Genomic DNA, 23924 nt, shown 5'->3' on the forward strand with positions numbered 1-23924 from the left:
CCGGTGGATGCAAGCAAATGAATGTAAAGGTGCCCCGGGTGATGCTTTCACAGGACAGCAAAATGAATGTAAAGCAACTGGGCCTGAAATATCAATGCACAAGCTAAGCAATTGAAAAGTAATTACTGACGAGAGAATCAGCGAGCCTGTCTCTCATGAGGTGGCACTGAAAGTCAGGTGATAACATTTGAGATGGACCTGTCACCCCCCCCCCCCCCCCAGAAAACCTTTTCGTTTGCAAAGAAAAAAGACTCTGTTCTCTGTGGGGGGACAGGCTTACATGATTAAAATGAGAAGAATTATAATGATTGATTCTGTGACTTTGCTGTTGGGTGTCATACTGTCATTCATGAGTTTGCAGGTGCTTATAAGTGCAGGGCTATAGTTGCTCCTAACAAATGTTAAACCTTTAAGGAAGGTGGTGTTTTAGCCCAATGGTACCCAGTCCCCTTCCCCATCCTTCATCCTCTGCTACCCGGTCCTATCCCTCATCCTTTTGTACCCCGGTCCTCTCCCCCATCCCTCATCCTTTGGTGCCCGGATCCTCTCCCCCATCCCTCATCCTGTGGTGCCCGGTCCTCTCCCCCATCCCTCATCCTTTGGTGCCCGGATCCTCTCCCCCATCCCTCATCCTGTGGTGCCCGGTCCTCTCCCCCATCCCTCATCCTTTGGTGCCCGGTCCTCTCCCCCATCCCTCATCCTTTGGTGCCCGGTCCTCTCCCCCATCCCTCATCCTTTGGTGCCCGGTCCTCTCCCCCATCCCTCATCCTCTGCTACCCGGTCCTCTCCCCCATCCCTCATCCTTTGGTGCCCGGTCCTCTCCCCCATCCCTCATCCTTTGGTGCCCGGTCCTCTCCCCCATCCCTCATCCTTTGGTGCCCGGTCCTCTCCCCCATCCCTCATCCTTTGGTGCCCGGTCCTCTCCCCCATCCCTCATCCTCTGCTACCCGGTCCTCTCCCCCATCCCTCATCCTCTGCTACCCGGTCCTATCCCTCATCCTTTTGTACCCCGGTCCTCTCCCCCATCCCTCATCCTTTGGTGCCCGGATCCTCTCCCCCATCCCTCATCCTCTGCTACCCGGTCCTATCCCTCATCCTTTTGTACCCCGGTCCTCTCCCCCATCCCTCATCCTTTGGTGCCCGGATCCTCTCCCCCATCCCTCATCCTGTGGTGCCCGGTCCTCTCCCCCATCCCTCATCCTTTGGTGCCCGGTCCTCTCCCCCATCCCTCATCCTTTGGTGCCCGGTCCTCTCCCCCATCCCTCATCCTTTGGTGCCCGGTCCTCTCCCCCATCCCTCATCCTCCGCTACCCGGTCCTCTCCCCCATCCCTCATCCTCCGCTACCCGGTCCTCTCCCCCATCCCTCATCCTCTGCTGCCCGGTCCTCTCCCCCATCCCTCATCCTTTGGTGCCCGGTCCTCTCCCCCATCCCTCATCCTCTGGTGCCCGGTCCTCTCCCCCATCCCTCATCCTCTGGTGCCCGGTCCTCTCCCCCATCCCTCATCCTCTGCTACCCGGTCCTCTCCCCCATCCCTCATCCTCTGCTGCCCGGTCCTCTCCCCCATCCCTCATCCTCTGCTGCCCGGTCCTCTCCCCCATCCCTCATCCTGTGGTGCCCGGTCCTCTCCCCCATCCCTCATCCTTTGGTGCCCGGTCCTCTCCCCCATCCCTCATCCTTTGGTGCCCGGTCCTCTCCCCCATCCCTCATCCTCCGCTGCCCGGTCCTCTCCCCCATCCCTCATCCTCCGCTACCCGGTCCTCTCCTCCATCCCTCATCCTCCGCTACCCGGTCCTCTCCTCCATCCCTCATCCTCCGCTACCCGGTCCTCTCCCCCATCCCTCATCCTCCGCTACCCGGTCCTCTCCCCCATCCCTCATCCTCCGCTACCCGGTCCTCTCTCCCACTCCTCATCCTCAGTTTCCGAGTCCTCTGCCCTGTTCGTCATTCCCTTTCCCCATCCCTTAACCACTGGTACCTGGTCATCTTTACCATCCTTTATCCTCTAGTACCTGGTCTTCTTCCCAGTCTTTGATCCTTCTTCACCTTTTCCTTGGTCCTGGTTAACAAGTCACTCTTTTTACCATAGCCACTAACCCCCTCTGAAATTTGATTTGGTAGGTGATCTTATATCCTTGCTTCACGTCGCATGGTAAATGATGATAAAGCTCATAAATGGAGAACAGGTGCTGGCTCTTTACAGATAAATCCCAGTATGTTGTGCTTCACTACACGTGTGTTTTCTTGCCCTTTATTTGGGATGTGCAACAGCGTGTGACAGCCGTGTAATTGTGCGAAGCAGGTCCGCCGGAGAGAATCTGAGCTGTTCTCGTTCTGCTGGCTCTCCGCTGTCTCGGGGAAGGTAATTCTGGGTAATTTGGACGGGTGTTGCTCTTCTAATTCTGTCTCTCAGCACCGTTCTCCGCAGACTCGCCTGGGTATCACACTAGCTAATTAGCAGGAGGGCAAAAAATGCTGGGAGATGACTTCACTTGCTGGCTCTGTGGTAATTTCATACTAATTAGCATGGCAGTTGTTTTAATCTGTAGAGGAAGGTGACTTATATATGTGTACATCCCGTCTGAGTAATTCAGTTGAAATGCTTTTTAATGGAGATAGATCGAGTTCAAAGCTGTGCATTTACCCACCCTCTCGTATGGAAGCTTTTGCGAATGATTTCGATCACTTTGCAGAGAAAATTGTCAGAGCAATTTGGTTGCCATTTATCATGCTTTATTTTAGATGTGTGCAAATATTATCTGTCTTCCCACAGAACCATAGCGATTTACTGTTTGCTTTAATTAAAATTCAGACCGAAACAGCAGAATTGGGACTTAAATCAGTGTTTCAGGTTTGTCTTTTTTCCACACTGAGTTTGCTTAGCTTTAGGAGTGCTGTACATAGGCTGCTGGCTTCAGTCCGGTTTAAACTCCCGTTATTCCTTGGTGTTTTGACCCCCCAGCAAAGATCATTTGATTAGACCTTTAAGTCGAAAATTGAACAGTATCTCTGAGAAAGTGTTTCACATCAGACACCCCTTTAAGGATGAAGGTGCTTAATGATGGGTCACTGACTATGGTGTTCTATAGTACATGTTGGCCGACACGCTTTGATGTTGCGAACTGCTGAGCATGTACATTTAGCCAGGTCTCTTTGAATCTTCAAATGAAGAGCGAAGGGCACCTGTTGGACTGTGGACATGAGCTGGATTAGCAAGTGTTTATGGGTCAGTCCACAGGAGAGAGGCGACTGCTTGAATATTTAACCAGCCGGGTAGAAGGGACTGGTGGTACAGTTTGGGCAGGAACGGGCTAGAACACTAGTCTCACCAAGCCAGCCTTGAGTTCAACCCAAACTGCTATATTTACATGCTGCCTTCTGAAACAGCTTCATTGCTCACAGCGTGACCTGGATTTCACAAGCCAGCAAACGTTTGGTAGGAAAGCGCTTCATATCAATGTGAGTAATAGCTTTGCGTTTTTATATTTTCGGAAACATTTCGATTAGGCCAGTGTCTGCAACTGCTTCCAGAACCCAGAGAGAAGGAGCTGCCCAGAGGCACTGAGCGGAGCCCCCGTTACGGGTACAGTGTGTTAAAAAGGCCTGGTCCAGGTGTTTGAAGGAGGTATTTTTGCTATGAATGTTGCCATGGTTACGAGGCAGCGTATTGTGCAACGAAGATATTTTTTAATCCATTTGGCATGCAGGGTTAGGGTCTCAATCTCGGCGCAGCGCATACAGTCACTGATGCTTTCGTATGCGGAGCTGCTGTCTGTTACGGGTATTTCATCAGAACTTGGGGGGGTGGGTAGGGTCCCCTCGCCAGTCAGACCCAAAACGCATTTTTATATATTTCTCTGCATTAAATGTTGAAACGGCTGCCAGCCTGACATCTCCTGGCGAGTATGTTTGGTTTTTCGGGATCGTTCTGCGTCACTCACATTCTTGTCCTCACACCAGAACTTCGGATGAGAGCATCAACTAAATAAACCTGGAAAATGACAAAAAAATATGGAAATGTAATGAGAGCCGCCGTTTTAGTTTGACGCCAGATGGGGGAAAAAATCTCACTGCGTTTGTCCGGCGAACGAGAGAGGAGACGCAACTCCTGCTTTTCTCATCAAGTTCATTTTTTCAAAAAACAAAATATAATCTGTTTTCATCGGTTCCTAAAAAAAAATCATTTGGTTTCATTTATCCTCTCAGTAAACAGACTGTTGTATTTAAATGATCAGGTTGTGCCCCCCAATCTCGAACACGCTCCTATATTATTGGGCTGCAGTTAAATCATGAGGAGGTGCCTCTGAAGATGCAGCCAGTGTGTGTGTGCCTGTGTGTGTGTATCTGTGTGTGTGTGTGTGCCTGTGTGTGTGTATCTGTGTGTGTGTGTGTGCCTGTGTGTGTGTATCTGTGTGTGTGTGTGTGTGTGCCTGTGTGTGTGTATCTGTGTGTGTGTGTGTGCCTGTGTGTGTGTATCTGTGTGTGCCTGTGTGTGTGTATCTGTGTGTGTGTATCTGTGTGTGTATCTGTGTGTGTGCCTGTGTGTGTGTATCTGTGTGTGTGTGTCTGTGCCTGTGTGTGTGTATGTGTGTGTATCTGTGTGTGTCTGTGCCTGTGTGTGTGTGCCTGTGTGTGTGTGTGTGTGTCTGTGTGCACACACTCTGCTGGTATAATCACTGGCTCCCTGTCGCAGTGACTGGGGACCACGCTCTCTGTCCCCCGGCTCCCTTTGGGTCTCTCTCTGTGTTGGTGAGGGCATAGGGCTCCTCGGTAAGCTGGCCGGTCTTCACATTCTGCACAAGCTTCAGGCGTGAGACCAGTGGCAGCTCCTTCAGGTCTCGCCCTGGAGTCAGTCGGGTCGTAAAAGCGCAACGTGACGCGACAGGACTGAATAAGCAATGCCGTCTTGTTTTTTTTTTTTTTTTATGCCGTGGGGGGGATCCAGCAGGAATTTGGACAGCCCTCTGCATAATGTTTATCTTTTTCCCCTCCGTTATAGTGTTGTGAGACTACAGCTCCACTGGGATTAGATGAGGTTTTTATTTTTCTTAATAACTTGGGATGGAAGTCGCCCTACGTTGATTTAAATGCTAATTAATTACCGTGGTGCCAGTGCAGGGTAATTAAAGGCTCAGACACCGTCCTCCGCGCCTCGGAGAGCCGTGACGGTGTATTGTGTGGATCCCCGAAGGTGTACACTCAGTTTCTGGCCACAGATCCAGGACATTTGACACGATGTGGCTCTCCTGGCTCACCTCCATTCCAGAGTCCTTTTGGCTCTTTAATAAAGCGTAAATGTTTACGTGCTGATTCTACAGCACTGAGTCTGTCCGTCTGCGTTTAACAGGGAATCTCTGCATCTTCAGTGAAACTGGCCAATTGCTTTGAACATGTAGGAATGTCACAGCTCCCCCCCCCCCCTTCTGGTTTGGAGTACAGATGCATATATGTGCCCTCGTGGATCATCTCCACGTGGGGAGGAACTCCGGCCACCCTCCTCATTTCTTAGAGCGTTACATCATGTGTCATGACGACTTTCCACCGCCTGTGTCACCATCGTGTTGCTTCACCTTTTCATTCATAAAGTCCGTGTGGCAGGTCAGGACTGGATGACTTAAATGTCCCAAAGGCCAACGAGAGCCTTATGATTGAGAAGATTCAGTGATGTTTCTTCTAGGGGTTGGGGGGGGGGGCTTTCATTTAGATTTAATTGCTCTGGGAGAAGGAGCTGATGCCAGGTTTTGAAGTGGCTAAACGTGGATGGCGGCAGACACGGCATGCTGCTCCGCCAAGTTCAGTCCTGAGGCGGCTGCCGGTCCCTCTCCACCTGACGTGCTTCTGAGCCGTGTTCTCCTCCTCCTCAGGCTATCCCGGAGGGTATCCCACCACCGCTCCCACGTACACCCCCAATCTCTACCAGACTGGCAGTCCAGGGTATCCCCCAGGTAAGACACGCCCCGTTCCAGCCGCTACCCACCCCTGCCTGCCCCCACTCCATGCTCCCCGTACCAGTTCCTCCCTCACAGACCCGCCCCTGCCTGGATCCGCTCCTCCAACCCCCCATAACGGGAGGTGGCAGGTGTATCCCAGAGCCCGGCCTCCTCTCTGCCGCTCTCCGCACTAATTGACTCCTGTGCAGGTGAACATTCAGATATCAGTTTACGGCGCAGTTATGATTAGACTCACCAGAAGCCACCTGGCAGTAATGTAACGGGGGGGTCTGATGGAGTTGGACTGCCCAGCCAGGAAGACAGTGCTGGGTTACTTGGGTTAGTAGCGATTGCGTGCGTAAGTGTGTGTGCTGTCCAGGTATACATTATATTTTGGGGGGCAAATGACCCCACAATGTGCTAAAAACATGTTATTTTGATGTCGTGGGGACCGTTTTTTTTTTGGTCCCTACAAGAGGAAATTCAGTTTTATAAAAGTCTGTGACTGTGATGTGAATCTGCCAGAAGCTTTGTACTTTGCTTGGTTACTTATGGTTAAGGTCAGGGCTGGTTAGGGGTTCAGGTTCTCATTGCTGTTGAGACTAGCATTTTGCCCATAGAAATTAATGGACAGGCCACACAAAGATATGAGTGCGGGTCTGTGTGCGTCTGCGTGCATGTGTGCATCACTGAGTGTGCGTGTTCGCGCGCATTTGTGTGCATTAACGCACACCCATGCGTGCGTGCCTGTTTGTGTGTTTGCATGGGTGTGCGTGCGCATGTGTGTGTGGTTCCTTATCCTCTTTCTTGCCTCTGTCACTGATGTTCAGCACTTCCTTTGGGTAATTACAGCCCATTCTGTAGGAGAGCCCCCCCCCCCTCCCCAGGGTGGGCACGGTAGCCCAGCAGGGGATGGCAGCGATGCTGTACTTGATGTTTCACACGGTATCAGCACACACCTCAGGCCTCTTGCACATTGCACTTATATTGCACAGCTAAATACCTCTGACATGTCACTTATGTACAGATTATGTGCAGCTGAACATTGTATGTATTTTTTTTAATCATATTATTATTTTTCCTTATTTTTTCTTTATACTTTGTCATCATGCACAGCTGCCCGGAGTGACCAGGGTTACGTTCCACTACATGTTGGATGTGTACAGCTGTGTATGTGACAAAGAAGCCGCTTAAATCTTGAGTCTTGAGAAACACCAACTTGCACAGCTCTTTTTAAGATTTTGTCTGTCATCCATTTTTATCACTGAGTTTGTCCTCTTTAGTAAGTCGGTTCTAGCAGGATTATTAGACTGACACTGATTATCTTAAAATACCAGCAAACTTTTCCGGCAAACTATCAGCACAACGGAGACTCGCCATCTGTGCTTCAGAGAGACAGGAGTCTGACTCGAGCTTATGACTCTTGGAGGGAGTTTGTTTTGTAACTCGCAATCTGGGGTGGTGTGACTCCCATTGTTTATCCATGGTGTAATTAAATCTCTTCATCCAATGAGGTGCCTTCTTAATGGATTACGAAGAATACTTTAATGTTCCACTGGGAATTGAATTAACAGCGAATCAGAGGAGTGTCTCAGCTGTGGGTGGGTTCGTGGGTGGTATGTATTACATTGTGGGGACCAAATGTCTTCACAGTGTGATAAAAACCTGTTATTTTGACGTTGTGGGGACCATTTTTTCAGTCTCCACAAAGGGGAAACTTAATTTTCTAAACATCTGTGACTGCAATAAAAAAAAAAATTCAGAATTCTTGTATTTTGTTTTGTTACTCATGGTTAAAGTTAGGGCTTGGTAAGGATTAAGGCTGTCATAGGTGGCTTTAGGGTCTTCCCCATGGAAATGAATGGACGGTGCCCACAAAGATTTGAATACAAACGTGCGTGTACATGTGCATGTGGGACTGAGAGAGAAAGAGAGTGTCACTCTCTGCAGTACCCTTCAGTGTGCTTGGACAGGAATTTCACAGCTGTCTGGCGCCCCCTACTGGTGTTAATGTGTATTATTCAGAGCACAAGACTCTTCAAAGGAATTTAATTTGGTCAGCAGCAGTGACTGGGCTTTTTTAACTGATGGTGCAGCTAAAGTGAAAAGTACTGGCCAGGTTTAAGGAGACAGACATCAGGGAGACCCAAAGGCAGTCTATATATCTAGCAGTCTATATATCTAGCAGCCTCTGCCATGAAACATTTAACATTTCATTTGAAGGCACGTAACAGGAGTCCTGGGGTGTTCTGTGAATAACGTATTACATTGGAGTTTTACCTCCAGGGTTTGAACTAAGGAAGCTTGAGGAGAGTAAAGTGGAAATTCTGAGAGACTCTCAGCTGTGTATAAGCATTACCCCCCCCCCCCATGTCACATCCCAGAATTCCCAGCTGTCAGTCTGTTTAGGGTTGCAGCTTTTGTTCGGCTGTGTTAGGTGGTAAAATGACAGAGCCAGGCTGGGGTGACGTTTTTAACACAAGCGGGGGTGCAGTCACGGTTATAATGTTCGCTGGAGCTGGGAGGGAATTTGCAAACACTTCCAGTTCATTCCGGCTTGGGAACATTTGACCCGTGTGGGAAGAATACAGTGTCCAAGAACTTGCAGTACTGGAGGCTTATCTGGGATTGGGAGGGGCTATCAGAGCTGCTTTTGGTTAGGGGTGGGCTAACTGGAGGCTTATCTGGGATTGGGAGGGGCTATCAGAGCAGCATTGGGTTAGGGGCGAATTAACTGGAGGCTTATCTGGGATTGGGAGGGGCTATCAGAGCAGCGTTGGGTTATGGGTGGGCTAACTGGAGGCTTATCTGGGATTGGGAGGGGCTATCAGAGCAGCTTTTGGTTAGGGGTGGGCTAACTGGAGGTTTATCAGGGATTGGAAGGGGCTATCAGAGCAGCTTTGGGTTAAGGGTGGGCTAACTGGAGGCTTATCTGGGATTGGGAGGGGCTATCAGAGCAGCGTTGGGTTATGGGTGGGCTAACTGGAGGCTTATCTGGGATTGGGAGGGGCTATCAGAGCAGCTTTTGGTTAGGGGTGGGCTAACTGGAGGTTTATCAGGGATTGGAAGGGGCTATCAGAGCAGCATTGGGTTATGGGTGGGCTAACTAGAGGTTTTTCACGAATTGGGAGGGGCTATCAGAGCAGCTTTTGGTTAGGGGTGGACTAATTGGAGGCTTATCAGGGATTGGAAGGGGATATCAGGGTTTTGTTTTGTGGGTAAACTGTTGTGGCCCATGGATCGTTGTGTGTGTGCATGAACGTGTGTGTGTGTGTGTATGTCTGTATAACACCCCACCCCCTCTTCTGTCCTCTCTGCCGGGGCAGTGCTGTTGCTGAAGCAGGGCTGGCCACAGAGCTCCACGGCAGGGGCTGCGGAGGGGTCCTATGAGCTGGCTGTGGACGCGGGGTCAGAGGGCAGAGCTTACCAGGCCCCGACGGCAGCCTTCAGTAAATATCCCTCCTCTTCTCTGGACATTTGCAACCCCACCCCCACACCCCACCCACTTCTGACGCGCACCTTGCGGGGTTTGGGGGGGCGTGTCTCTAATGCAAGGGAAAAACAGGAAGTGGTATACAGAAAAGGAGGCGGGTCTTAGCAGGAGGAAGTTAGATCTTTGGTGGGCGGGTTTTGGCATTAGGGGTTGGGTCAAGTCCCTCCCCTCCCCAACTATGCGTGGTTTTCATACATTGTTTAAAACCTTAAAGTAAACAAGAGGAGTTTGCAGTTGGAGAAAATGTTGTTTATTTAGCTGTCTGGCATGGAGTCACACTGGAGGGTGTAAACATGTGACGTAGCAGCATGGAACAATTCATCAGTTAGAAACGCTTAAGTGCCAGCAGGCTGACATCGCTGCGTCTGGTTCCCCATGAAGATGCCAAAAAATGCAGCTTTGATATGCAAGTTTTGATGATATGCAGTGTGTATGTGTCTGTGTTTCTGTGTTTATGTTTAAATGTGTTCATTTAAGATTAGTGGTATTTCTGTTTATGGCCAGATTTGTGCAAGAAGTGAACAGCAAAGAGGTATTAAGTTCTTTCCTGAACATGAAAGTGCCTTAGCGTCAAGGTGTATTTCTGTTAGAGGTCAGTTGCGCTTGTGCTGGAATATTCCAGTGGCAGAAAATGTTCTCCAGACACACGCATTTAAGTTCAAGTTGCAGCCTGTCACCATGTTAGTGCGCCAACATGGCAGCTGTTGGGGGTGTGTACTGGCGTACAGACATGCCAGAATGTGAGGTGATGTCCTTCACATTGACTTTGATCATTATTTTCAGGTGCACTGTGGGTTAGTGTGCAAATGGTAAAGAGAAACGTGTATAGTTATCCGTTATCGGATAGCACTTTGTGTTTAGTTCTTGGCAAATAAGTTAGAGGTTCGCAATTAGCGGTTAGCTCATAGCAGTTAGCTGATAGCGGTTAGCTGATAGCGGTTAGCTGATAGCGGTTAGTACTCATCACAGGGTTGCCAACTGTCCCACATCTGGCGTGACACTCATACTTTCTACTTTCACGCAAGAAATCTTACAGCAAATCTGGATTATTCCATTATAAACCTAAAATTAGCTGCGTGGAAAAGGTTGGGGTAGTTTGCAAACCCTACCAACTATTTACAAGATAATAAAACTTTAACATGCATGTAAATGTGTGTGCAAATTTGTCACAAATTGAAAATCCCCCGCCAGCCAGGTGATAAAAGTTGGTGGCCCTGGTCATCATTGAATGGACACTTCAGTGGTTCACTCTGCAGTGCCCTGGTTCCTGCTATACTGTTTCCTTGCTCTGCCACCCACAGGAGAGCACAGCTCTCTTCAGCACGCTAGCGTTTACAGCGGAGGACAGAATAGAGCCTGCGTGTGACTTCAGCAGTTAGCAGTTAACGGATAGCAGTTAGCGTTTAGCAGTCATCCGATAGATGCGTCTTCGGTAGATGTGCTACACTTCAGCCGTTCTCTCTGCACCGCTCGGGTTCCTGCTTCATCAGGTGCCGCCTTGCTTCCCACCTTTACGCCCCTCCGGAGGCGTGCTTGTTTCTAGCATGAGGACGTGATCAATACTGCAGGCCAGTTTGCCAGCAGACTAGAGAACGAGATTGTCCTGCAGTGCGGTGGTGGGGGGGGGGGGGGGACGCACCGCCGTGTTGGTCTAATGGAGGCACAACTGAGGATGCGGCGTCTGTTTAGATTTCTCATGAGGCAGGTCTCTGGGGGGGTGGGTCAGGTCATTAGTGAGAATTCACACCGCTTCCTCTAGCATTATGTTTTATGTGATTGTCTCTCCCCCAGGCTGTGGGGAGTTATGCTTTTAGCTAATAATGCAAAGCGTGTTTTAGCTGCAGAAAATGGTCTTCCCCTTAAAGCGAATGGCCGTCCTCTAACATCCAGGCAGCCGGACCCCCCTCCCCCGTACGTCCCAATGCACTCCCAGCCCCTCCCACACATTCCCCTGCCCCCCAGGATGCCCACAGACTCCCACACAGCACCGTAGATGAGGTCCAGCTGAAGGCCTTTTTTGCTCTATCAAAGTCAACTGTCCTGTTAAGCAAAAAGCATATTTTCAGCAGGAGGTCTGTGCCCAGTTTTAAGACATAAAGCGGTGTCTCCTGGGCTCACACTGGTTTTAGTGGTGCATTTCCCAGTTGTTCTGCTGCCTTTGTTGTTTGAAGAGATGAAATGGTCCATGTTTGCTGTGCTTCATATCGTCCAGCAGCAGCTATGCATCCATAACCTTGTCTTTGACATTGGTGTTGATAAAGGCTGTAGTTCTGTCATATGGCCCCTAGAGGGACTCGCTGTATAACCATGAAGTGCTTCATAAGGGCATCGTTTAGAAGTGCGACTCGCAGAAAGGGACGAATAAGCAGAAAATGCTCATCTTGCTCGTCGTTTTTTATAAGAACCTGCTGATAACTTGAAGGTTTATTCAGATTTTTATTTCGGATTCTCCGGGGATGTCCCTCGTCACAGTCTAGTGGGGGGCATGTTCAACCCCACTGATGCACGTGCCTGCACAGACACTGTGGGCTAGAGAGGGGGCCGTCCAGGGGCGTCCCAGCCAGGGGCGTCCTCCATCCCACACACCCCCCCCCCATGCCAAATTGATCCCCTGTCATGCTGCTGTCTCAGCTGTCGCTAAAATGTTGCTCGCTCCCTCCCTACCTTCTTGTCCTGCAGGGTACACCACTGGGACCCCCTACAAAGTGCCCCCCACCCAGACTAACGGGGCCCCCCCGCCTTACTCCCCATCTCCCAGCCCCTACCAGACGGCCATGTACCCGATCAGAAGTGCCTACCCCCAGCAGAACCTCTACGCCCAGGTACCAATCCGGAGGAACCATTCTCCGTCTATGTAAAATAATGATGACGATTACAGATGTAATGACACAGATTTCTCCACCAGGGGGCGTACTACACACAGCCGGTGTATGCTGCCCAGCCCCATGTGATCCACCATACCACGGTGGTGCAGCCCAACAGCATCCCATCAGCCATCTATCCTGCGCCTGTGCCCACACCGCGCTCCAACGGTATGGCCATGGGGATGGTGGCAGGCACCACTATGGCCATGTCTGCCGGTGAGCCCCTCCCCCTCCTCCAGAGAGTGTAGAGTGGGCCCCCGATTCAGGGCTATAAATATAATTCAAATATTTCTATTAAGTGCATTAATTTGTACCTCCTCTCCTGACAGGCACCCTGCTGACCACACCGCAGCACCACACGATCGGGGCACATCCAGTTACCGTGCCGACGTACAGGCCTCAAGGAACACCCGGATACAGCTACGTGCCCCCTCACTGGTAAACCCACTGGCCGATTCATGTAAGTCTGCACGTGCATGCACACGTACACTCACAGCCTGCCGGGCGTCTCGCATGCAGCCCCAACTCGCTGTGCCTCCGGGAGGCGTGTCTGCCGGCAGGGGCCCAGGGCACTCACCTGCCATCCGCATCACTTCCTGTTGACGTCACTTCCTGTCTGTGTAGCTTTAAGTGGTCTGTCTCCATGGAGATGGAATGCAGTGGAATGTGCCGAGTCTCATTTAGAAGAGCAGTGTTTTGTTTGAAAGTAGCCGATTCCCCTCTTCAGGCGTTTATCCCCGAATCAGCGGCATGTCAGTAATGTCAGGACAGGCGTGTGCAGGCAGGCCTGGCAGGGGATGCTGGACCGGCCCGCTCTCTCGCCCACCTTCCTCACGCCATTGCTGTCTGTCTCCCTGTCCTCCCCTGCCTTTCAGATCTGGAGTTTAAACATCGTATGCAACTACTCAAGTCTTACACGGAAGCTCCATGTTCAGTGTGGGAGCACCGAGTCTGTTTGCAAGAACAAGCAAAGTGCAAAGGTCACTTTATGCATTTCCTAGTGTTTTTGTAAAAGCTGCTTTGTAATTGTTTGTTTGTTCATTTTTGGGTTTTTTTTTGCATCGTTCGTTTTTCCTCTGTTTTTTCCTTCCATTAATACTTTCACAGAAACTCCAGAATAACACTGACATTCCACACTAGATAGGAATCCTCTTCTGTCTTAGTGTGGGCCCATTTTCCAGGCCAGAACCAGAACCATGACATCGACTCCATCCTCATCTCCACCCTCACCTCCATCTTATGCTGCCAAATTTTGTAACAGGATTAGATATTAGGACGGGTTCTGTTTTCGTTTTGTTATTATTTCCGAAGTCCCTCGGATTTCACACTTTATTTTAATGGATTTCCTTTCAATATTCCTTCCAGTACTGGTAACAAAGGTTGTCTTCCAGCTTGTAGCAGTTTTAGATAGACTTGTAATGAATATATCCACTGTTTAACAGTATAAATGTGGTATTCCCTTTGCTAGGAGAAGGATGCTCCAATAATCTTAGTTACACAATATGTAGAAGACATTTTAAGTCAAGTCAGTTACTTAATTAGCCTGTTCATCAGGATATAGTAAGCAATTATAAGATTTTGAGTATATAGTTGTGTGTGTGAGTGTGTTGGTGTGTTTGCACGTTCACACGACCGCTCACACGAGCAGTCGGGTGCTGCACTGCACATTGACTAGGGCCCGGGTGCGGCAGCAAAATGTGAAAGTAATCTGTCTCGTGCCAATTTGGTGGGGGGGGTGGGGGTGTGTCACCGGGCCTCATTCAAGAACAGGACGACAACTTAAGGGGACATTGAGGTTAGCAGTAAGTGTTGGGGGGAGACGGAACAGAATAGAGCAGGAGGGTGAGTATGAAACATAGATGTACAAGAAGATAGAGGGGTGATACAGGGGCTTGGGGGGGTGAAACTGTAACATGAGCCTTATAGCTCTGGCCCAGTCCAGTCCAGTTTGGTCCAGTCCCACGTGCTCTGCACTTCCTGAAGCAGTTAATCTCCATGCTGCAGCGTCGGGCTGAGGGCAGAATCCTCTCAGGAGCCTGTCCTGAAGGGCTGCTCTTCCCTAGGCACTTATCAGTTCTTAGTGGTAATTTAATCTGATCGTTTGCCACTTGCCAACACTTGCCATTTATTGTGGGAATAAATTTCAGTCAGCACCGGTCCAAAAGCATAAGTAATCCGAATGGCTGCTAAGGCCCCAACAGCGTCCGGGGTCCCAGAAACACACTGAGGACTGAGGTGTGTTAGGGCCCCGATTCAGATATCACTAAGGGCCCCAAAGGGGGCTGGACCGGCCCTGTTTGTAGTTCCAGGTTGAGGTGGGGGTCAGGGGGAAAGATGGTTGTGGAAGGTGAGATTTTAAGGGGGACGTTAGAGGGGTTTGAGTTGCAGGTGTTGTCTTTTTCCTTTACCCCCACCCCAGACTTAGTGGGGGGAGCTTCTTGTAAACAACCAGCCCATGGCCTGGAAAACCATCACGTCCTGAGGAAGGAATCAGAAAGTTCTCTCCTTTTTTTTTGCCAGTTCTGTTTTTAGTGCCCCCCCCCCCCCCCGACCCCCACTCCCCCGAAATCTGGAAGCTGCGATTTTAATCCCCTCTATTAACGGGGAACATGGAAGCACACGGATATATGCGAGCAGGACCACACCCACTCTCACACTCCTCGAAAAAACTCCCCCGTGCACGTGCGGGTATCCAGGTCCTCCGTCAGCATTCTTTGGGGGCGGGGGCGTAACGCGATCCGTTTGCACCATGGTGGTCAATGAGTGACCACACAACAGGGTGACCTCACTAATGGCTGCTTTCGGAGAGCTCTGTGTAAACACTCATGCTGCTCCCTCATTGGATGGACTGCGTGTGGGCAAGCCACCCCCTGTTATATGGTACCTCATGGCCTCCATCAGTGTTTCAGTAATTAGCGCATGTTTATATGGAGACGATCCCACACGCTGCCTCGTTGACGCAGCCTCAAGTCATGTCCACAAGCACGGAGTGGGGGGGCACTGCATTACCACAGTGCGCCACTCACCACAGACCATTAGGCCGTGCGCTGTTGGTCGGCGTATTAAATCCCGCATTTCCCAGGGGGCCGTCTCTCACCTACTCGTGCGTTTGCTGCATGCCGATTGGCTACATTACAGCCCGCCCGCCTTGCACCCCACACGTTCCTGCTCACGTGGTTTCCATAGTGAAAACTCGTCATGGCAATGCTGGGGCGATGGAAGGCACTGCAAGGTCCACAGCCACCCAGCACCTGCCACTGACTTTGATATGGTACAGCCAGTAATTCAGTCCAGTAGAAGGGGGCTCTCTTCTGCTGTCCAGATGTTGAATTTACGGGAAAATGAAACATGTCAACTGAGCAGTGGCAGCCCACCCCTCCACGTCTCGCTGATACTGTGTCAGACGGAACCAGCCAGGCACTAGTGTAGTTAGAGCAGGACTATGCCCCGCCCACCCCTCCACTGCAGGGCTGACATTTTTCTTTGTAATGAGCTCAGGCTGCTGTTTGTCTGACATCAGCATCAGGTGTGTGAGTCCCTGTCCGTGTAAGTGGGGGGGGGGGGCACTAATACGGGGTAATATGCGGTGTGATCCCACTCCCCAAGTGAACAAACAGCATCAAGTGCTGCTCAAATTCTAAACACACTTTTATTGTATATCTTGCAAAAAAAAATTGATTGCAATGTAATGCGATGCATATGAATTGGTGCACAAGGTCCAGCGCCTGGTACCGGAGTTAGATTCATGGCCGGACTGTCGGAGTTCAGTAACTCCAGAGGTGCAGTGCCTGTGTGAGTAGAAGCCCTCGGGATTTTAAATTAATAAAAAAAAAAAAAAAAAATTTTAAAAAAAGCTTAATAAATGAATTAAAATGGCTAGGTTTAAAAGATCATTTCTGATATGTAATTTAAGTGCTTTTTACCATAAGTGTTATTTAAGTTGTGTTGCTGATCGATGTTTATTATTCTTACATAGATCTTTATGTTCAGGCTGATCTGGAGTCTCCTGTGCTCCTCAGGGAGCAATTCAGAACACAAGTCTGCAGGCTTTCGGGTCGGTCCTGTCCCGGACTGCCACACAGTGCTTTTGGGTTCCGTCATGCAGGGGGCATTGTGTGCTTTGAACTTAATAGCTGAACTTGGCACTTGAAGCAATTTCCCAGGGTGAGACTTCAGAAGACTACTTGTTGCTAATTTTATATCCTACCAGTGAGAATAGATATCAAAGCGTGAGACTGTCGACCGGATGACTTCAGCGAGCTTCTACTAAGCGAATGGTTTACAAAAACAAATTCTGCAGTGTTTACAGTTCGAGTTCTGACTCTTTTCCAGTTAATTTAGCCTTTGATGGATTTACCATAATACTGCATTTATTTCATCTTCTGATATTTATTGTATGATCTCTATATCAGTATATATGTGTCTTTAGTTGTCAGATGCAACATTGGCGCAAGAGAAAGTATAGTTTAGAAAGCTGCCTCCCCATTGGCTCGAGCTCCACCAATGAAATACTTTGTTATGTCAGCTTTCATGCTCGGGATCAAGAAGAGCAGAGCACTCTGGACGGCTGCCAAGAATGCAGACACTTCTGGCTGGTCTTCAGAGAGCAGGATAACTAGCGCTACCTTGTACATATTCCCCTTAAATTCCCTTCTGTTATAATAGCGCCTTCCAGAAGGAAGTGATGTTTGGGATTTCTTTTGGTCCAGAATTTTGGCATCGCCCTCATTCAAGTCCTCGTCCACAGTACTCTTGCCTTCTCAAAACCCTGGGTACCAAAATCACATTGTGAGCAGCGAGGCCCAGTTCAGAGACCTGTAACATCCACCCTAAACTGCTCTTAAGCCGTTTGTTACGTGTTTTAGTTTGATGTCGGTGAATTTAATCCCTACAGTGGAATACTGTCATGGCGTGCTGTCACCTAGGTTCCCTGCATGGTGTGGAAAGTGGAGAGCACTCTCGGAGGGAATGCCCCCCTCCGCCCCCTCATGTCATCTCAACCCCCTGAAGTAATATGAGCCCTGTAGTAACGCAGTGAGGTATATCCCAGTCACAGCGGACTCATCCATTGGCCGAATTTTCTTCAGAATTATTGGTTAAAAAGTTTTCCACTTGTCTGTGAGGTGTCTCTGAACAGACACAAGGACAGGTGTTTGTTTGTGTCTGCACACACACACACACACACACACAAAATGCTCAAACGTGTGTGGTGTGTGTTCTCATTTGGGCTGTCTGGGGTTGGGGGGAGGTTCATTCCCAGCGAGTAAAGGAATTAATAGGTTTACATTTTGTTTTTTCAGGTAATGCAGCTTGTAATTCTGTCCTGTTGTGTTTGTGTTATGATTCGAACACTAATATAATGGCGTAATATTCCTCGTCTTCCAAACGTGATTTTTAGCACACAGAACCAACACATGGAGACTTAACACCCAGCTAGCATCCAGCGTTCGCACGGTATTCCTGTAACATTTCGGTGGACAGCGCGATGCTGCGAGCTCGCCGTTACAGCAATATTGTTGTGATGTTTTTAAAGTGTTGGATGGGAGCCCTGAGATTCCATGACAGACCCGCGTCAGGCTTGTGGACATGAAGTGAAATTGTTTTTATTGTTTTGTTTTTTTTTATTTCATTTCATTTCGTATTATTTTGGAGGATCAGTTAGTGATCCCAGTGACAGAATTAAGCCAAGTTTGTAATTGTATTATATTTACTGTAAGATGTAGATCATTCAGTAACTATTAAAATCTTTCCAAAAAAAAAGAATGCTTTGGCTGACCTTCTTCCATTTCCTTATGCCTGGTGTCTCATGGCGAGCAGAACATTGAGGGATGTGGTATCCCAGCATGCACTGGGTGCCACTCCCAGCATGCTGACCAGCTTCCTGTCTGGTGTAACGGGGGGGCCCTGGGAGGCTGGTCAGTGCGGGTGCGTATCTTTGGCTAGGGCTGTCTATCTCTGTGGTCACTCGTGCCTGGTTAATACTTCCATTTTCCCTTGTGTCAGAATTGAAACTTCCACCATGTTTCACTACCGTTTTCACTGCATGCTGTCCTGCTAAAGTGAGAGTAAGATTTTTTTTGTTGTTGTTTTTAGTCTTTATGTTAGTTATGGGAAATCGGCCAGTTGTAGCGTCAGCGATTAGTGTTGCACAGGTACTATCTGACGCTCAGGGCGTGTGAGTAAGGCGTGAAAAAAAGCTGTAAAAATTCAGGCCTGATTTAACCAGCCCCCCCAAGACCATGAAGCCCACAGATGCCACACTGGATCCCTGTCATCTCTTTGTAGTTCCTGGATCACGTATTTTCACCATTTTTACACACACCGTGGTCTAACACTGGAATGCTTCTCCCCACAGACACTAAAGCTCAGCACCACGGTCAAATTCATAATAATAGTAATAATAATAATCAAAATGTGGGTATTAAATATGTGTCACTATCAGAGTTGGGTAATTCAGGTTCAGAGAGTAAAAGTCCAGACTGGGATTTTGTGTCAACCAACCAGCTGAGTCCTCTGTGACTGTGACTCTTTATGCTCAACTGGTTGGTTGAAACTAAATTTTGGCCTGGACTTATACTCTCCGGACCTGAATTGCCCAACTCTAGTCACTAGTCTAGAAATGCTTTTCTAAAGCAGAATGAGTTTCCATTAAACATGCTCCTAAAGTCAGATGGGACGCGTACGGTCAAACCACGGATAGCTTCTGGGAAGCCCAGCACTCCTCCTCTCCTGCGGAGATGCCACAGATGGAACAGCATCATGTAGCAAATGGCTTTTGTGTCACGCAGCTGCCTGAAAAGAAAGCGGGTGGTCAGACGCAGCAGAGCATCCTGTGGATCACATGCAGGTGGCCCAAGAACGGAGAAGTCCTTTGGGGGGGGGGGGGGGGCTTTCACTTCGCGTTCCTCGGATTTCTGCGCTGAGAAAGCGGAACCGGCTCGAGACGATCTAAAAAAAAACATCCGGTAGATGTGTGATAAGTAACCTGCTCACCCCCAACCTGATCCAATGTGCATTTCATTTATTCAGCAGATGCTTTTATCCAAAGCAATGTGCCACTGGGAAGGCGGAGTCAGACAGATCCTGTAGCAAGTGGAGGGTTAGGGTCTCGATCACGAGCCCAACCGTGATGCAGGTACTTGAACCAGCAAGCTTCTCATAACAAGCATAGCCATCCTAACCAACTGAGCCACACGAATGTCCCTAACCCTAACCCACACTGCCACACGCGCCTACATTTGGGTGTGGTTGGTAGGGTCACGTCCCTACCAGTATTGTGGGTCAACCACAGAGCTCTTCAAATCTGGCCTTCGTTTCCAAATCCAAACCTTGTTTTTAGTTCTCCCAGGTAGTTAGGTTAATAATTACTGATTGTGATTGGCGAGAGGCTTCATACCTGGTTCCCAGGTAAAGGAAGGCTGGAAAATCAGCCAGGCTTGGACCTTGATGACCGTGATCTGAATAGTCCTATATACCATGTGTGTTTAGGGGGGCAGAGGAATCGGGGCATATTTGGTTCCTAGCAATACTAACCCAAACTGATGTTAACACGCTGACATCGTTGCAAAGTCATCCAAATTATTAGCAGAACACCAGATTTGTCTTTTTAAGGTCTGGATGCAGATAAAGTTCATGGCCTATTCTGGGAGGAAAAGCTGTCAGCTGGGTGAGTAAATTGTAAATGTTTATTCCTTTTGCACCATACGCCAAAAGGCCAGGTCCAGCCCATGTCTGACGGCGCCGTGTTCTGCGGCCAGATGGGCCACATAAACGGTCGAATGCTGCTCAGTACTCCGGAGACACTGCCTGCGTTTCATGAGCTATCAGGATAATGTCTTGCTGCAAGGATCCTGGACCGCCGATGTAATTTTACCGCACGGCGAGGGGGAAATGCAGGGCTGATGTGGAGGCTGTAATGAGGTCACTCCCTCGGGATGGTATGCTTCATGAGCCTGATATGAGAGGAGGGAGTGGCCTGTAGCACCATTCTTTGGGATGGGGAGGCTTTGAACTCAAACTGGTTTTGTTCTTACTGATGGTAGCACGCTCCCATCCCACAGGAAGAACGGTGATTGGAGAAAGACTTTATCCCACGTCCCATTGGTTCATTGATTGGTGTATATTATTTATTACTCATTATAATCTACATATTATATACATTTGAAGAAAAAGCAGCAGAGAGCAGAACTTCTTCAACACCTTCCATGAAAAACGAGCTTCCTGTTGATCAGGGAAGTTCTGCTCTTGTCTTCTCGTCGTATCTTAAGGCCACGTAGGAGTCAGAGGCACACAGAGTCCCACTGCTCCGCCACGAACCTCCGAAGGTGTCCCCCAGAAGGGATGTCCATGCAGTTTATGACATCACGTTCAGTCATTTCCATCATGAGTGCACGGGATTCTGACCTTTGAGGAGAAAGCGAGCTCGCCTGTGGAGGAGGACATGGCCATGCTGCTACGACTCTCTGCATGTGCAGAAGGCACAGACCGAGTGAAAACGGGAAGCGAGAGAAGAGGAGAGGAGAGCAGCGGAGATGGACAGACGCGGTAATTGCACAAATATAGTTTCCGTTCTGCAAACGCTGTGGCGGGAAATGGCTTCATTTTTGGAAGCGTCGCAGAGGACCGTCTTCAAGGTTTCGAGTGATGCAACCAGAGAAACTGCAGACGAGCACAGAGCTGCTGCAACAAACTCTTACTTGCAATGGAATGTAACTGGTCAGCTTAAGGCTCTGAATGAGTGTAGGTCCTTCCCAGCGCTCCTGACACGTCACTTACCCTATTATGCAAAAGGCTCCACTTTTTGTTTTAGGAACTGTGTTGGAATATAACTCTAGGCTCCCTCTACACTTGACTAACCCCATTCAGCCTGGGCAGTAATTCAGTGTGGGAACCACTTCCGGCTGATGCAGCGATATCCTCAGCCACAGTGTAAAATCGGCTTACTCTCCTCTCAGAGACTTTAGGGCAAAACCTGTATCGGCATTTTCGGTCTATCTAGCTCTAGGACTACCTAGAATTAGTGATACAATTCAGGGGTTGCACAGCATGACGGAATGTCTGGTCACCGTGGGACATCCATTTTCTGTAACCATTCATCCTGTTCAGGGTCACGGGTATCCACAGCCTATTGGCACGAGTCAGGGAACAACCCAGCATGGGGTGCCAATCCATCACGGCACACTCACACACCAATAGGTAATTTCAGCCTGTTTTTGGACTCGGGGGGGGGGGGGGGGGGAGGAAACTAGAGTACCCAGAGGAAAGCCCATGACAATCCATGTTTGATTCACCAGCTCAGGAACTAACTCAGTGGCTACAATGTAATAACCAGCATGGTCGATTAGTTAGTCCAGTGACCAGTGTAATGGTAGCATGTCTGATAAACTCAACTCGGCGGCAAGATGCCAGCTTATCTTTGGCTATAATGCTACATAACCAAGTCAAACGACTAATCAGGAAAGGCAGCAATGCTGTTTACCCATTATAACCAGGAATTCTGGTCACGCCACCATCTAGGAATTCACCAGTGTTAGCAAGTGCAGACAACCAAGAAGTAAACAAAACAGATTTATTTGATGCATAAAACAACATAGACCAATCACTGCTCAAAACTGACAGAGACCAACCTAAATAAAACCAAAGTTTATACACATACAAAACAATGTATGTAGTGATACATATCCAGACTTGGGTAATTAAGGGGGGCAGCATGGTGGTGCAGTGGTTAGCACTGTTGCCTCACACCTCTGGGACTCGGGTTCGAGTCTCCGCCTGGGTCACATGTGTGAGGAGTTTGCATGTTCTCCCCATGTCGTCGTGGGGTTTCCTCCAGGTACTCCGGTTTCCCCCCACAGTCCAAAAACATGCTGAGGCTAATTGGAGTTGCTAAATTGCCCGTAGGAGTGTATGTGTGAGCGAATGGTGTGTGAGTGTGCCCTACAGTATAGTCGGACACTGGATTTCTCACATCTACCAGCACATGAGGAATTGTTCAAATAGAAAGTGAAATAATCTGGGTTTTCCGGTTAGATATTGAACATAACCTGAAAGTGCTGCTGTCAGATAATCATTCACATCACTTGACTTTCCTCACCGTCACTGACCTGGACCAACCATATTCAGATCTGTGTTTGCAAAAGTCTGTCTACCATATCAGTAGGGTTCGGCTTACGGTGTTTGTCTTTCCACATCACAGGCACTTAAATAACCCTGCTGAAACATGTCTATATTCACAGTTCTCTGAAGCAGTAGCGCTGGAAGTAGAGGTGCCGAGGTGCTTCAGCAAATTAAGACAATGTTATATTAACTATCTCACAATGGCTCAGAGGCAACATGATTATTTCTCCAAAAAGATTGCTGTTGTTGCTGACAGTTACTGATATTACCAATAGAACTTCAGTAACGTCTATTGCTCAGTCCAACTTGAGCTCAAAGTACCTTCGCGCGCCTAGGATACGAAGGTTCTGCATTTACGTTAACCAGAAAAGAACGTGAATTAAATGTTTTTTAAACAAAAGTTTTCTGCTTTAGCGATTCTCGTCTAAAACGCTATTCACAAAAAAAGTAAATAAAAGAAATAATATTCCAGTGAGTATTGCATGAGGGACTGTCAGCGTTGTTGGGGGTAAGAATCACAGCTTGTTGGCCTTCTTGGAGAGCAGAACCCAGTCCTGAGAACTTTCTAGACCTCTGTGCCCTTACCATCTCCGGCCATCAAATACTAATGTACGATTGCTACTCTTCCGACTCCGTTTGTACATCTAAATACATTCATTACGCATTACATTATAGTTCCCATAGACTCGCTCTTTGATTGGGTTTATCTAATGACTCAGCGCGTGATGTTTTACGTCGCAGGCACAAGGTAAAGGCTTTCAGCCGATGTGGGTTTGGGTTAAGCAGTGGGTCCTGCAGTCCACACCCAGGATGTTCCCCTGCTCCAGCCAGCCGTCTGTCTGGGAGATCGGGGCAGCTCCGTCCATGTGCACTTTCCCCCTTTAAAGCTCCCCGCCTGGCTCCAGTTTCACTTGTGGCGCGGCACCTGCTTTAAAAGGGGAGCGAGGACTAGAGAAGCGGCGCGGTGTCACTGCTCGCTATTTATAACCCACCTCGGAGGTAAGTCAGGGGCTTCTTATTGCTTAAAGTTGCGCAGATATTCAATGTAAGGTAGAGATCGCGATCGCTGTGTAGAAAACTTGGCAGCATCGTTTCAAAACGAGCTTTGCTGTCGATCACAGTGTATTAATGCGGCCGCACTGCGATCCCTCACTAGCGCTGGGAAGGACGGTTTGGGACGTGAAGTTTTATGCGTGTATAAGTGCTGGTTTATCCAGGTGCTTCATATTCCGAATGTGCCTGACTTAACATCGCGTGCAAGAAGGAAATGTCTGGATGATCGAGCTGCTAGTTTGCCAAAAAGTCGCAGGAAATACTGAAAGTATCACTCGGAGCTTTCCTATCACATTAAAGCATAAAAATGTGACATTGCCTAACGTTTCAAATAAAATGCAACGTGCATAAACGTAATCCTTTGAAAAAATCTAGTAAAACATATTTTGACGCAGTTCTCATTTATCGAAAAGTACGGTAAAGTTGCATTTATTCGTTTTTAAGAAATTATACGCGGCATTTGTTGTTT

At 48.8% G+C, this 23924-nt stretch overlaps 1 protein-coding gene across 5 annotated transcripts in view; it reads left to right on the plus strand.

The window, feature by feature from the left end:
* Positions 1-16196, plus strand: part of fam168a (family with sequence similarity 168 member A) — a 29539-nt gene extending 13343 nt beyond the window's left edge. For 3 of the 5 annotated variants that reach the window (XM_048980664.1, XM_048980665.1, XM_048980667.1), the window contains 6 exons: positions 5864-5944; positions 9256-9378; positions 12102-12244; positions 12328-12502; positions 12616-12746; positions 13162-16196. In XM_048980664.1, the coding sequence (XP_048836621.1) occupies positions 5864-5944; positions 9256-9378; positions 12102-12244; positions 12328-12502; positions 12616-12728 (635 nt within the window). In that variant the 3' untranslated portion in view covers positions 12729-12746; positions 13162-16196. The remainder of the gene's footprint in view (positions 1-5863; positions 5945-9255; positions 9379-12101; positions 12245-12327; positions 12503-12615; positions 12747-13161) is intronic. The other 2 variants (XM_048980666.1, XM_048980669.1) reach the window with 2 other exon arrangements.
* The last annotated feature ends 7728 nt before the right edge of the window (positions 16197-23924 follow it).

Source organism: Brienomyrus brachyistius, chromosome 17 (assembly GCF_023856365.1).
Source record: "Brienomyrus brachyistius isolate T26 chromosome 17, BBRACH_0.4, whole genome shotgun sequence".
Lineage (NCBI taxonomy): Eukaryota > Metazoa > Chordata > Actinopteri > Osteoglossiformes > Mormyridae > Brienomyrus > Brienomyrus brachyistius.